The 16211-nt window shown below is 43.1% G+C and overlaps 1 protein-coding gene across 1 annotated transcript in view; it reads left to right on the plus strand.

The window, feature by feature from the left end:
* stau2 (staufen double-stranded RNA binding protein 2) overlaps positions 1 to 16211 on the plus strand; it is a 99067-nt gene that overhangs the window by 80469 nt on the left and 2387 nt on the right. The window contains exon 14 of the mRNA XM_038727261.1: positions 15820 to 15885. Coding sequence (XP_038583189.1) covers positions 15820 to 15885 — 66 coding nt within the window. The remainder of the gene's footprint in view (positions 1 to 15819; positions 15886 to 16211) is intronic.

Genomic DNA, 16211 nt, shown 5'->3' on the forward strand with positions numbered 1-16211 from the left:
AAAGGTCCCCAAGATAAGGGGCCAGCTATTTAATCTTTTTCCTCTGCTTTGCCATCTCCCAGTGACAACGTGTGACATATGTCACCTGTGGAGAAAAAACCTTTTCCTAAAACCAACACAGCTCAGTTTTCACTCCACAAAGGTTAACATGCCATCTTTGTTTCATATTCAGCATCATGCAAACAGTTTTACTGTCTCCCTATTGTATTTTCCTAATATACAAACTATACTGCAGTAGAGGAATGTTAAGGAGGTTCACGCTTTGCTCCAAAGATATAAAAGTACCCTAACCCCTTGTATGAGCGTTCAGCAAATACACAGTTGATGTGTAAAGTGACCCTATCTCCTGTTCCACAGTTCCCTAGGCCACCATCGTAGCACATGGATAAAACAGAGGATCACAAACCAACACTGATGCTCTCAGTCTTGTCCCACTCTTTGAGAGTTGCCCAATGCATTGAACATTTATTGGTCAGCAGCTCGGGATTTTAAGAAGCCCTTTAACTTGAGACATGTCTTGCGGTTAAGAACTTCTAAGAATTAATCACCGTAGAGTGCTCCAAAAGCAAATCACACACTGACAGTAATTGCACGCACATCTCACAGGCATGAAAATCACACACATACGTAGACACACACACACACACACACACACTGCACAATGACCTGTATTGTTGATTGTAAATATACTGTTTCGTTGCTTTCCTGACTTTACTGAAATCAGATCTCCCAGATGCTTAGATGCTATTTGTTTGTGAAAGTTGTTTTTGATTTCCATCAAACACAATATGATTATGGCACGTCTTTCTGAAAATTACAGGCTATCACTCGCTGACAGGTCCATAGCCGTACAAGACTCCTCCTGCCTGAAGTGATTTATTTAACCCTAACCACAACCATGAGGTATAAAGATGAGCCTTTCTTTCATGGCAGACCCTTACTGTTCACCGGCAGGTAACGACGCTTCCAGTGGTGGGAGTCGAGTTGTTAATGTCCCATGTTATGATCAGTGCTCTGTCTCTGCGTGCTGAGTTATGGAGATGAGCGTAGCGACTGGGGAATGTTTTTCTGTCTGTCTGAGCACCCTCCACCCACCCCCACCCTCCACAACAACAGCCACCTTCCTCTCATCTGGATGTTAACGCATTCTCAGGCCTCAAACAGCAGACATTTTGAAACACTCAAAACAACAGCCACGTCGGGGGTTAACACCAGTTACGACTAAGGTGTCACACACTCCTGCAGTTTAAGTAAACACTGTGTGTGTGTGTGTGCGCGCGCGTGCGCATGCGCCTGCCTGTCTGCCTCATAACAGTATTTTCATGATATTCCAAATCTCTGTAAATGAAGTCACAAGTTGACAGCTTGTGTTCTGTTTTACATTCAAATTCAGCCCCAATCTTTGCATTTAATGGAGATTAAGCAAACCACACTGTCACTATAAATGTGAGAAGAAGAAATCGCAGCTGCAAGTGAAACAGGAGATGAACAACATTTTTTTTTTTAAGGATGATTAACTCAACTTTTGCACGTCTGAGCAAAAGGCAATTCTGCTCTCTCCTGTTATCCATGACAGGCATCACAGGCTTAGAGGCTTGCAATGATTTAGCTACATTTGTGGATATAATCTATAGATATGACAAATTACAATACTTTGAACTTTTACTTTGTTAATTTTATTGTGAGATTGTTTTAAAAGAAATAGCCATAGTATAAAATGACACATTAAGGTTTTACTGGGAGTTATGTGCTCGACTGTTTCTTAACCAGGACCGGTGACTTCTTAGGGCCCATGTCCGCCAAATCGTTTTTTGCCAGCCGAAAACACCGGCTGCTCTTCTGAAAACGGCCAGCAGAAAGTGCTAGTGGGCGACCGGAAACAAAAACGCTCAGTGCGGAAAAAATGCTCAGCGCCTCGTCACGCTGCTGCCGTTTTTACCAGCTTGTAAAAATGCAGCGCTCCCATTGGAATGAACTGAAAAAAGACGCTGGCGTCAGAAAAAAACACTTTGGTGGACACAGTTGCTGCTGTGTGATTTAACAAACTTATTATAACATTAATTAATTAATTAGCTTTAGGGTGGTGGTAGGCGGATTTTGTCACTTTTGCTTAGGGCTGCACGATATGGTAAAAAAAATTATACTGCGATTATTTTTGACAAATATTACGACTTGTGAGATGATCGACGATTAGTGTGAATGTGTGAATTTTTGCATCACGATTTTCATTTTCAATGAAAAAACTTAAAATCACGATTATGTGACATTTGTTAGGGTCCACACTAGGTTTGTGCTGATTGGCGATTAGATTGGCTATCAACGATTGAAGTGATGATCAGCGATTGGGTTTTCATGTGCTGATATTAATGCGATTTTAACTAACTCACTATCAGAACAAGATGACAAGAAGATGACAAAAAAAACAGCCTCTAGAATCTGCACCACACTGCAGTGTTTCCCATTCATTGATTTATTTGTGGCGACACGCCACGCCACAATATCAACGCTTATAACCACATGCTATATACTATTTAATATGAGTAAAATCATAATTCATCGCGGAGCTGCGTGCAGTGCATAGATTCGCTGAGCACCTCCACTTGATCGCTCCCTCTCTCTCTCTCACAAACTCATTGAAACGGAGCCCTGTGTATATAGAAAAACTAATGCATTCAAGTTAACCCTGACCCATCTATGTTCTTAACACAACGTTGTCATTGTCAGAGACCCACCTTTAAATGAGTTATAAGCGAGCATGTAAGGAGCCTAGCTAATAAGGATATTGATGATAGTTATGTTAACGTTAGATCACAGCTGGGTTGTCGAGGTTAGCGCACTACTAGTCCCCCCCCCCCCCCATAACACCACCCCCTGGTGATCAGATCACCAATCTGTGATCGCAGGTAGCCATGATTACTTCATTGTAATGCTGTTTTGTCATACATTTTACCTTCATCAAAAAATTGCAGCTTCTGCAATCTGGATATATTAGATATTGCGCCTTCAATAATATTTCAATTAATTATTCACCCTTAATTTTGCACAGGACCAGGCTAGCTGTTTCCCCACATTTGGTTTAACATAATAATTATTATTTAGAGTGTTCCTCAAGGTTCCATTGAAGGATCCCAGATATTCTCCATGCACTACCCTTTGTCTTTTTTCTAAATGATGGCGTAGAAGTGAGTTGTTTTCTTTTTTTCTTTATTTGGCCCATGAGTGTATATATGTTACTGGCTTTGATTATATGATCTCAGCATCTTTCAGATGATGTGTAGAAAGACTGTATGTTTAACAATAGAATTCGTTTCAAATCCATATGTAACTCATCTGGCTTTCTTATGAATGCACAGACTAAAGGAAACCACAGAAAGTCATTATGGAAATTATGTTTTGATTGCACTTCTATAGATGCTCTGTAAACTGTACATGTGCAACCGAGGAAGGCATTTTATCTACACTACTTTCACATGTGTCCACGTGCACACATTGTGTTAGAGTGTAATGACTCTCCCAAAATGGTGTGATTTATTGTACATGCTTTCAAGTGAGAGGTCTAATGCAGCATAGTTACTAAATAAACATTTGGTTTAGAGGCCCCCTTTTCCTGCGGGACAACTTCTCTATTCCTAATTTCCTTTTAATTCTCTCTCAACCCAAACTCATTCTCTTTCTTTCGCTCTCTGTCTGTCTTTTTTTTGGTGAGTCTCGCACTCACCCCCGACATGCACATCTCCCTTGTGCCCAGTGAGTAAACGTGGAACCGTGTGAGCCTTCAGGAGGACTTTGAAATGAGACATGGCTGGGACATCAGAGGACTCTGCCACTCTCAATGAAGCTTGCTTGATTTATAAGAGAGCAGGGAGCGAGGGGGGTTGTTTCCAGAGGCGCACAAGGCCATGAGGTCCTCCATTAGTACCCTGACCCCTGTTTCATGTGACCAACCACTGCATAGGAGAAGAATGGATGGATGGTGGACATGGGGGTCCCTTTCTTTTTTTACCATAGAAAGTCTGCTATTTACATTTTCAACACAGAGAAGGAAGCAGAAATGAGAAACCCTAGCTAGGTCATTTGTCAGTAGCCGTGTACCTGATTCCTCTCTCAGGCCTGTGCCTGCTCCCTCTTTTACGATTCTCCTCACAGTTTTACTGTCCACAATCTAATTAGCTGTGCCTTAATCACGTGTTAAAGCGCAGCACCTTCCTGGTGTTTACTGTCTGCTTGCCATGCTGTAAAAATGTGTGAGGTAGCTCGTAAAAACTAGCCCACAGAGGATTAAGTACTCACTCTCCTTTTGTGGATAAAATCACAAGACCACTGGTAGAAATGCCTCAGTAGGAGAACTGTAGTGCTTACGTACTTGTTTTTGAGAGTGGAAGTGGTTGGCATCTTTTAAACTATTCAGACACTTCAAGGAAAGATTCACCATTCTTGGAATATTGGAACTTAGAAAATCATTTCCAATCATTAAATTTGAATCCCATTAGATCTTATGTGCATGGACTAGGGCAAGTAAAAGTACAGCAAAATGTCACATTAAAATTTGTCTTATCTGGCTGAAACTGTAGCATATATGACTCATTTAATTTCCTTTGCTATCCCACTTTGGAGAAGATGTTGTCATGCTGTTTTTATTCTACATGCCTTTACATGTTTGGTCATCACATCAGCCAGCATGTGTTTGCAGGCTCAATCCATAACATGGCTTTTTTCTTGTTGAAGTCGGTTCCTCTGGGTTTTTTTGAACACTTTGTAACAGGCTTGCCGGCTTTAAACTAACTCTCTAATGGCATTATGCTGACATTTTAAAAAAACACTCATGTTTTCAGTGTGCATTACATTACGTTTTCCCCAATCGCGTTCCATCTTTGGCTAGTTAATGTGGACCCATTCGTCAGAAAACCAGCCTGTTTGGAGGACCCTTACCCAGCAAGGCCTGCCTCTTGATATAAGCATACTGGAATTTATTGTTTTCAGTAAACATGCCTTATACATAATCTGTCTCTGCAGTACACTCTGCCCGTTGCCAGAGAAACATGGTAGAGCTTTCATAACACTTCAGGGGCTACCTTTAGGCATGTTCTCAGTCGACCCCCGTCACATGTTGAGTTGCAGCCCCACTCAGTATTTCTTGGGATTTAGGTATAAGACAGAATGTCCATCAACATCTTATAGGCCCAGCGAGCATGCTGGGTAATGAGAAACAGTCCGAGCCCTTGTGGGGATCCATAGCAAATTTTAAAACACTGCAACAGGTTTTACAGGCGTGTCCCATGTGTGTACGAGGTGATTATAAGTCAAAGCGGAAAGGAGCTGTGGGAGCTACAAGGAGGAAGAGACAAGAGGAAGAAGGTGTAAAACGCCGTCTGACTGCGCGTCCTCTCTTGTTACCGGATGTCCTTGTCCACCAGACATCCACCCTCATACACACTGCTGTCTCTGTCAAGAAAATATAAAGGGCTTCTGATGAAACGTTGGGGATTATTGCATGCAGCTGGTGGCTGCCACAGTAAGACACTTAGCCCCTCTCCCTTCACCCTTTATCTTAACCCTTTCATATACTACATGTCCAAGTACCTCTTTTTTTGCCTGTCCACACCTATAAGTCTCCTCTCTAAATCTCGCCTTTTTTGTTGGTCTAAAAGGGTTAGTACACTTCAAACAAAGTGCTTATTGGATCGCCATACACCATCTGAGTAACCCCCCCCCCAATACTCATCCAGTGTAGGGATTGGGGGGATTGCATCCGACAATTTTTGTAACTTTCCAAAATCAGCAGTCTTACACACAGCAACTCGGCCAGTGTGCTGTGTGAAGTGAGAAAGTAGTTTGAACTTCCTTCCCAAGCTCTCTTTTTTCATTGTCATTAATTTCACACAACACTTATTACCATTTAAGTAAAAATGTGTGCAACGCCATGAACACCTTCGAGGAGAGACTGGGAAATTGGTCGACATTATCCTAATCAACCATTATTGCCCCCCTCCCTATGATGATAGTCTTCTCAACATTGCTTCGAGTGTCGTATTTCAGAACAGGTATAATCACTTTCAGAAATGTTGTGACTGCATGTTGTACGAGCTGTTTAGTTTCGAGCAGATCCCGGGTTTAACTCATACTGAGGTTCTGAGCTCAAGACAACCAGCAGCTGCAGTCATTAATAGGGAATAGGAGGTTTTAATAACGTCTCTGTGAAGTGAAGCTGCTCCTCTGATGACTCATCGGACCTATCTCTTCATTTGTTCAGACCATTTTTAAAACAAACGTTTTTTGGCTTCACTTACCCGATGAACTATAAAGAAATAATTGGATTTCAATTTTAACAGAAGGGCTGATAACCGAAAGAAATGCTCTTTTGACATCCATGCTGATATCCTCGCCAGCGATTGATACGGCCCACCGCTGCATCTTTACTAAGTGTATTATCTATGCAAATGGGGGAAGGTGATTAAGACCGTGGATCCTACCTCTGGTGTGAGCTGCCCGTGCCTCCATGCTGCGAATAGACAAGGTATTTTCCTCTGGTTGTGTAGCAGCTGGGCAATAACCACAGCCATCATATTTGCATCCCCACCCAACTGCGCTTGAACCACTGCCCGCTTTAACTAGACTGTGCACTTCAGCACCAAGCAAACAGTGTGCATTTTGAAAAAAGCAGTCGTGAGGATCATATGATTGATCTTTGACACAAAGAGAAAAGTGGAAAGGAAAGGTAGATTAGGAAGCGGCGAACAGCAGAAAAGAGACAAAAGGGACCCCCCTCGAGACCGATCACTATCTCTCCACTGATAAGAGAGTGAGTGCCTGAAGGCTGGCTTTTCTTCCCACAGCCTTTTGTACCTCCCCAGGGCAATTTGAGTCCACTTGTTTGGGATTGTAGAAGCTTCTCCCTCCGGCATAGAAAGGTGGATCTTTGGTGGAGATGAGGCGATGTTAACACTGCTTTGGAGTCACTGGGGTATTTCCCAAATCTCCCACCATGGCTGTACTATTAGCCCAGGAAGTGAATCTTTAAAATGAAATTTGCTGACCTACTAGACCTCCCTATATTGGTGAAGCGGCTTCAATCCCAGTCATTCACTATTTTAATGAGTCACTGGCCTTGAGGCTGTTTTTCCTTTTCTTACCCAATATCTTCACAGGCAGTAGTCTCATCACTAATGCATTCTTCATGCCCTATATGTCATCTCATGCTGTATTTAGCCACTGATTCATCAGCAACCTTGGGACAAGTTAGCAATGATAGGCATGGCTCCCCCTGCGTAACTTCCTGTGGATGGAAGGTTCCTATCTCAATGAAAATGTGTCATTGTCTGAAAGGACAGGGGAAAGTCTCATACTTTCTCCTCTTGGTCAAAGATTGTGTAATTTTTCACTCTTGACTCTATATTTCTTTATACACCGATATAGTAGCAAAAAATACCACTCACTGGTATTAATCTTTTAAGAAAATCTAAATTAAACAGTAACATTTAATATTAATCCCCTCCACTATTTGTTTAGAATGTCTTGAATAGGGTTTATATGTTTTCTATATGTATGAAGAGTCATAGATATTTATTTGGCTTATAATAATTTAATTGTGTGTTTAAAGCATTTATTGGTTGTTTATACACATGTAGAAAACATTCACAACCTGTTTTAAAACTGTTCATTACATCTATATTGCATATATACTGGCTATAAATGCTAAATAGTGCTACCAGTTAAACTTCAAACAACATAAAAAAAAAAAACCACGCATGGTATTAGGTTGCTGTTTCTCGACAGTTTGATTTTTGCTGTTTGAAAGTTTGATTGTGGCATACTAGCACGGTATTATCATAGAGGCTGTCTTCGGCTGTATCTGCTTTTTCTCCGAGAAGCTTTGCTGACAAGGCAGGACTATGGTATGCTGAGGTGCTTCTGCCCCTCGCCCTTTGCCCATATGTTTTGTATTACGCCCTAGGAGGTGCCATCCTCAGCAGCTCGGTGATGGGAGGGGATAAAGCAGGCCTCTCCAGCCCAAATGACGCATGACATGGCGCTACACCCTGGGCCCTTATTTATGGCTTCCCATGTCAGCGAAGGTTTGCTCCCCTGGGGAGCCCCATGGCCTTTACCCGCTAAGCCAGCTTCAGTGCTTATCTCAGACCTGGGAAATGCACAAAAGAACACACACTATCCACTGTAGGAATTCTGATCGCCATAATGTGGCAGTGTGCACACATGTCTGAGAAGTATGCAGAAATCAAATAGATTATTTAGCTGTACAGCATTCACAGTTGCTACACTGTTTCACAAGAAGTGAGGTGGCACATGTGAAGTGCTACTTCAGAGGAATTAACGTCATGTCAGGCTACTGCTAGGCCTCTGCCAGGCACACACTGCCCTCTATTTTCAATGCCTCTGATGTGGAAGAGGATGTGAAATCTGGAGGGGGAGTGAGGGAATAGATTTGGTGAGAGGATCTGAATACATTTTCTCTGTAGTTACTCAAGAATCCATGTACATATCACACCACATTAACAAATAGACGCATACACTGCCAGAACTCTTGCACACACAGGTGTTCTCCACGAGCTAGCCGGGAATGTTCCAGTGATCGCCGTCCAGGGTTTTGATGTGGGTAGAAGGAAAAGTAAAGAATTTAGAGGAAACGAAAGCCAAGGGATGAGAAGAAACTCGAGAGTAGATGACAGAAGGAAAAAATGGAGAAGAGAAAATCTGCAATAGATAACGTTTAAAAGAATGTAATAAATGTCAGAAAAATGTGACGTGATGGCATGGTAGTGACAACAGGGTTAACACAGGACAAAAAGATGGCTGGGATTTAATCTTCCCTGGTATCTCATATTTCTTTGTGCTTTGGGGAGTGAGCGTAAAAAGAGGGAGCACTGTCATGGTTTTATGTGGCCTTTTGAAAACAGAACAAGCCCTCTCCAGAACAATACATCCAGCCTCAGAACCTCTCTGACAACAGGGCACTCATTTTTCCAACTTCCAGGTCCTGCCTGTAAAACACCCTGTTTGAAATCCACTCTGGTCATTGTTTAGTCTAGTAGAAGGTCCCTTAGATCATCCTCATCAGCTGCCGTGCCTTGTCCCCTTCATGTTCCGAGTCCCCCGGCCTCGCAGCAGCTCAGAAACAGCCAACCGACATTATTCAGACTTTTTCTCGCATTATTAAGACCCGACAGCCAGCGTGTTATTGCAGAATAATAGGATGAATTGTGAATGTACAACTGAAAAAAAAAAAAAAAAAGCAAGCAGTTTGGATTACCGGGCATCCACCCCAGTGTTGTCTAAGAAACTGCTCTGGAAGTGGTTGTGAAACTATACTGAGGTTTGTGTATGTCACTGGTGGACTAATACCTGGTAGAAGTGGGGAAGTGCGTCTCGCCTAGTATTGTTCCCGTAAATTATGCAATGCTTCATTTTTAGGACTGACGCTACACAAAACTATTAAATGTTCACAGCAGCTCATGAAAGATGAATGTCAGTTTCTAGCAACAACAAAGGCATTGCCATCCTCACGTCCATACAACTACAGTTTTTGTATACATACTCACATGCATCTACTTTGGTGCACCTGCAGAGTTGTTAAGGGATGGTTTCTAGTCCTGACAAAGACCACAAGAAGAATTTGTCTGTAAACCAAGCATTCCCTCTCCGCTGCCTCTTGCTCCCTTAGACAATGTGGACGTCCAAACACATGACTTGGATAATGACGCAGGATCAAAGGAAAGACGGGAGGCTGTCACTGATGCTCTTGGCCTGAACTACAGATTAGAGAAGGGTTCAAGTAGTCCAGCTGGACTGTGCAGAGCCAGACGAAGCCTTGAGAGTCTGGATCTGCTCGGTGAAGGGGGGAATACCACACGGTACTGGTGACACTGGGTCATTGGGTTAAACCTTGAGCTGGTGTCTGCGCTTTCATCTGGCCTCCAGCAGAGCAGAGGCAGGATCTGATCTGATAAAGACAAGAGAACATGCAAACTAGGCTAACATTCCCCTTTCTTCTTCTGCTCTGAAGATTCAGAGTAGGAGGAGAGAAGGAGAAGTATGTGAGATTGAATGGTGTGCTGGTGATCTTCACCTTATTAGGACCTCCCTGGTGTCTTTGATGGCTACTGAGAGACAGAGGATGAAGTGATGGAGATCGAATGATTGAAACCTTCTGTCCCCTCTATTCTCTGGCTTCTTTCCCAACAAAGATTTATTTTTCTCTTCCTTTTTTTCACCACTTTTCAAGCCCTACCATCTCCTGTATCTAACCCTTGTTCTTTTTTTTACACCTTTTCTCCTCTGCCAGCCTCCCCTAAATGTTTCCATTGCTTCCCTAGAACCCAGTAGTCCAGCAGTGAGAGCTGATTTGTCAGGGTCAGTGTGATCCGACGATCCATCAGACCCATCAGGCCAAAACCAAGGACTCCGGTGGGACTGGTCCTTTGTTTGGCTAAGCCACTGACGGAAGCGAAGCCTCTGTCAGGGAAGCCATTAAGAGCGCAGCAGGCCCAGAAAAATGAGCCGCCCTTGTCACTCCACATCAGGAGCTCGGCTACGGTCACAGATCCTGCTCAGACACCGTCACATTTGGCCGCTGTTTGTCCAAGCCTTTGAACTAGGGACAGCTAGATAGATAGATGAATGAGCCGATGTGTGAAGTGGCTGTGGGGCGCTTTGAGGTTGGCTCCCAGTTTTGGATTGATGGCGAGTGCTGGTTTGTTATCTAACGTCAGGGCGTGGAGATGGTAGGTGAAGAGGGAGTGATGGGCGTGACTTCAGGACTTGTTCCATAGCTAATTCAGGGGGCTGCCTTGGTATGGCCTGCTGTCATACATACTGGTGAGAAGATGAACGATGATCCAGGAAAAACTTTGAGTTTTAATACTCAAAAACCCTACACATTGTTTTATAATACTTTGAGGCAGGACTTTATATTTCTGGAACGTTTATTACAATGATCTGTTTTTCCTATCTTGAAGATTGCTCTGTGAAAACAGCATAATCCTGTTCTCATTACAAGGTATTCTACCTCTTTTTTCGGGCATCAACCCCTGCATTTTGTTGTTGGTGCTCCCTTTATCAGCACACCTGGTGTGCCAACGCAGTGGTCTCACTGAAGTGAATGAGGCACTGTTTTGTTTTGTTTTTTACGCAATGCAAATGTTGGTCTGAACATGGCCTTAAGCTACCACTGTACTCCAACAGAAGTGCCTGTTAAATCGTTGAACAGCTTTACAACTTCCACCCCCAATCACATCTTTCCGGCGTGGGAATTGGGGGGGTGCTTCCAACAATTTTTATAACTTTCGGAATCCGACATTCAGACCCATTTAAGCAACAATTGACTTGGTATGTGGAGGTCACCTGCCTTCGAGTCTGGTCGTGTGGAACAACTAAGCTTGCATGCTTTCAGATGTGGTATGACAACTCGTACAAGAAACCCCTCAACCCTCAGAGGTGGCTCTTAGTGGCCAATTAGCCTCTTTTTTTTTTTCAGCTTGAAGCATACATTTAGAAATTCATTCCATTCCTCTCCCATTTGTTAGTTACTCAGCATCCTCTGTGCACGTTGTCTCCCAACCCACCTCTTACTCTCTCTTTGTTCCATGACAGAGATGGAACACCTCCACCTTGCATGTCATGGCCTCAGACTAAACATACTCTTCTGGTGTTGATGCATCAGTGTAGCGGCTGCCTCTAACGATGGCCAACTTATCTCATTAGAAAAATAATGATTTCACTGGCTGTCATTCCCACAGATAGGCTCAGTATTTGTCTTAGGCTCTGTAGTCATACACTGAGCTGCTGGGCGCGGGGATTGGCTGCCACGGCCCTCATGCCTGCCTGTCGTATATCAGCAGCGCTGCCACCGTCAAGCCACTGATTTATGGCTGTTTATCTCCAGTCACCACCCACCCCTCACCCCCTCCAACAGATGGGCTCTGGCTATTTACTCAGGGAGAAAAAGGTCCCAAACCGATTGAATAAATACAACAAACAAGAGGTAATCATGGGGAAGTTAGTTGTGATTACAATTTATTGGTCACCAGAGAAAATGGAGATTGATCCTTCCCTGTTGTTTATCAGGTGTGACCTGATCATGTGCCCCAGATAAATCTGGATGCGTTAGGTTTCCCTCTTATCTTAATTACTTTTTTCCGCTTCAGTATGTGTGGACAGTCCTGGTCATCGTGCATATAAAAACGGTAATATCAAGAGCCCCTTGATACGATTTATGTCTACAAACTGTGTAATTGTGAAAACATTCCTTAAGCTGTCATGTTCTACGGCGTTGTCACCTTAAATCTCTGCAAGTATATTCAAGTTCTAAATCTCACTGGTTGTCAGATCTTCACAGAGTAGAAAACACATTGCACCATAAATTGTCTGTTACAGACTTAGAGGGGCTCCAGTTGATTTCTTAGTCTCTGGAGAAAGGCCTTAAGTAATAACCCAACAGTATCAATTTTTCAAACCAGTCCTACTATATTGTGGCAGATTGTTCACTACCTGTAAGCATTAGTGTTTTTTCTCTATTTGATGGACACAAACCAGATTTTGACCCTTGCACCTGTCGGTCATAAATTATGATTCCTGGTTTATGTTACTCATAATCTGAAGTTAAACGCTTTGAAAATGATTTTGGGTGCAAGCACATAGATAATGGTGTGTAACGTCCTCCTCTACATATTGCATTCCACGGAGACACACTGATCCGCCATGCGGTGGGATTTCTATTTTCCCAGGATTAAACTGTGATGAACGTTTCCACCTCAGCTTGCATGATCTTAAACGCAGACCGTTACTCACACGGAGACGTCTCCCTCCGTGTGTCTGAAAGTATCGGGAAAAGATGTTCTTGTGAGGAGAATTTAATTTCACGTCGCTGATAGAACTAATAAGAATAATGAACAGGTTGACGTTGGTGGGCTCCATAATGAGGTAAACTCAGCCAGTCGTCACGTCTCACTCATCTACTGAGCAGGGCCGTGGATACCTTATCTTGATTCAGATTAACCAGTGATGGAGTGTAAAGGATCTGGGCTAGTTCTGACCACGTAGCACCAGATGTGTTTAAATTAAAAAAAGTGGAGCTTTAGGAGGTGATGTAATTTGTTTTGTTAATGTTTTTTTTTTTCAACAGTGAAGTAATAACATAGAAATTTATCAGTATTTTTATTTTATTGCTTGTACATTATTTACAATACAGTATGTTTAAGAAATACTGTAGGAGGATTCCACATCTTCAGCATCAGAATGTTTCAGCCCATGTTCCTGTTTATAAAAATGGGCATCCAAATAAAATGGCTAAATCTGCAAAAGTGATGGAGTGCAACATGACTTAACTAATAAAAACCATCTGTGATATGAAACAGCATGCAAACCAACTACTTTCATGCGCACACATAGAGAATTAACCGATTAACTTTGCTGGATTTGTCCACGCCTAATCATACTTGCATACAAATCTAGTCTTTTTCAATAACTCAAGCAGCTGAAATGCTTCCATAATGAATTGTTGTCTTCTACTGGAACCAGTAACACCCAGATTGACAAAACAATTGTACTGGAAGCAGTTAAAACAGTTGGTGGGGCTTTCTAAGCACAATTAGATCCTTGTTTGACATCATGCTAACACAATTGACCCTTCGCTAAGCCACGCCCGAATACACAGCTGGCCAATCACAGCGCAGTATAGGACTCGCTCTAACTGGGGTCCAACACTTTCATGGATGCGCTCCATTGACTCTAATGCAAAGAGTCATTTTCTAGCTTTTTTTGGCTGTATTTTTCTAAGATATGGTCAAACGCTGTTCCTGGGGAACTTGTAATAGTTGCACGTCGGGGGATGCGGTGGTTCACTTGTACTGTGTGATCGTAGGCTTTGGCTTCTGTCTTTAATTTTTTTCACGTCTGTTTGAGTCAGTTTGACAGCCTGAATACAACCTTCAAATGTATGGGGTGGGGGGGGGGGGGGGTGGGGGGGGGGGGGGGGGGCTTAGCGAAGGGTGAATTACAGATTTAGTTCTTATTGCTAACTGTTAGTATCTAGGCACGTTCCGATTGCCGATTAGATCACTTATCACTTAGCGATTGATTTTTCATGCGCCGATAATAAGAATAAGAAGGCGATTTTAACTAACTAACACTATCAGAACTAAGATGACATAAAAACAGTCTCTAGAATCTGCACCACACTGCAGTGTTTCCCATTCATTGATTTATTTGTAGTGAAACGACACGCACAGTAACGCTGACTGCCACATACTATTTAATATGAGTACAATCACAAGTCATAGTGGAGCTGCACTAAACTAATGCATTCAAGTGTTAGTCTATCTATTTTCTTAACACAATGCTGTCAACATTCAAATAAGTTATAAGCTAGCGTATGTAAGGAGCCTAACTAATAAGGATATAGTAACATTAGAATACAGCTGGGTTGTCGAGGTTAGCACACTGTACACATACCTGCTATCAATTGCACCACTCTCCTCCTCGCCGCGTGCAGCTCCACAGTTACGGTAATACTGTGCATTTACAGATGTTTCTGGTGGTTTCTCTTAAAGCTAATAAGCCTGTTTCTTCCATGTTGGCATTTCACTGATTTGCTGCAATGTAACCCCGTCCCAGATCGCCCAACCCTATTAATATCTATAGTATTTGAACAGTGGTCACTCATGGTGGTTGTAATGGAAGGAAAACGTCTGCACAGCCAGTCAGTTCTGCTGGGAGATTTATTCCCTAGCTTCCCCCTTCTGCTCCAACTCAGCCCACACTGAGAGTCAGAGAGACGGCAAATACATCTGGAGCCGATCTTTAGGATGGTGGATCTGCATCCTGGTTAAGATCAGATCAACCAGTCCATCTTGGCACTCTTGAACAGCTCTTTTAAAGAAGTGGTTCACAAGTGGTTTCTGTTTGTGACAGTAATTGGGTTTGGTAACGATGGTTTAGCTCAGTGTCACTGCAGGAGCAGATCAGCACTTGGTTACAGTGTTAACAATCCAAATGTCAAGAACATTTTACTAAAACACCTCTGCCTCTTAGGTTTCATTTGGTATTTTGTTTATCTTACCAGTCGCACTGCACATAGCGTGTGTGTCAGTCTACACCACACACCTCGACTCCCACACATGTTGCGTATATTATGATAGCAGGCCGGAGCCTCCTCACATCACCAGCAGCCCCTCTAGCTGGCACAGAAAGGTGGGTGATGAGCCTCCGGGAAATGACATCATGGCATTTTTGATTGAGGCTTGGCACGAGGCACCAGTGAATTATTTAGTCATGGTGTGAATTTGTGGAAATATAGATAGGATATAGTTTTTTTAATGACTTGGCATTAGATTGTAAAGTGTCATTTTGCATTTAAAGCTTCCCTTCTCAAACCCCGCTGTCATTAGACAATTAACAGTACAAATGTTTATATTCACTCATGTTTATTTAGTGGGTTTTAAGCTGCACAGGTTATGCTACATGTTGTGTTGCATTAACAGTTTATAGGTGTTTCAGACCTGCTGCTATTTGTTTAGCTGTGGTCACCGCGAATACAGATGTCACTCAGATAGACTTAGGATAGTGCAGGGCAGCCAAAACATAAAGTGGAAATGTCAACCCAATAACGCTAGATAAACAGTCAGCGGAGAGGAGCCAAAGACAACAGAGGGCGAAGGGAAAGTGTCCCGCTGGCATCAGGTTTCCCAGAGTAAGTGTTATTTGAAAAGCAGCTGAAGGGTGACACTCACTCTCCTCCCACCCAATCTCCTCCTCTCCCTCCCTCCCTAACTCACTCAGTCGACCATCTGTTGTTCCCTCTCTTCTCAGGCTGCTCTAAGTGCCTTGAAACAGCTGTCGGAGCAGGGACTGGACCCGGTGGATGGCCCCATCAAGGTACGGTAGGACACGGATCACGCCAAAGACACTCCGCGCTTTCTTAGCGCTGGATGTTTAACCTAATCGGGCCAGTCAGGGGGCACACATGCTTGTCTAGTGAGTAGCCAGGTGTGTGTGTGTGTGTGTGGGTGTGGGTGTGGGTGTGTGCTTGCGTGCACGTCAATCTGGCTTATTGCAAATCCACAGTGCTGCAGGCTGGCCCATCATCGGCTCCATCCCCACCCACACACAACGTCCAACATTTCCGCTCGACATTTTTCTTCCATAGGAAAGCAACAGTAGGCGTGTATATTTACATGCACTACCCTCCTGTCAGTGCTCCA

Source organism: Micropterus salmoides, unplaced genomic scaffold (genome assembly GCF_014851395.1).
Source record: "Micropterus salmoides isolate LMB-PRFRI ecotype aquatic unplaced genomic scaffold, ASM1485139v1 Ms_hic_scaffold_1, whole genome shotgun sequence".
Classification (NCBI taxonomy): domain Eukaryota; kingdom Metazoa; phylum Chordata; class Actinopteri; order Centrarchiformes; family Centrarchidae; genus Micropterus; species Micropterus salmoides.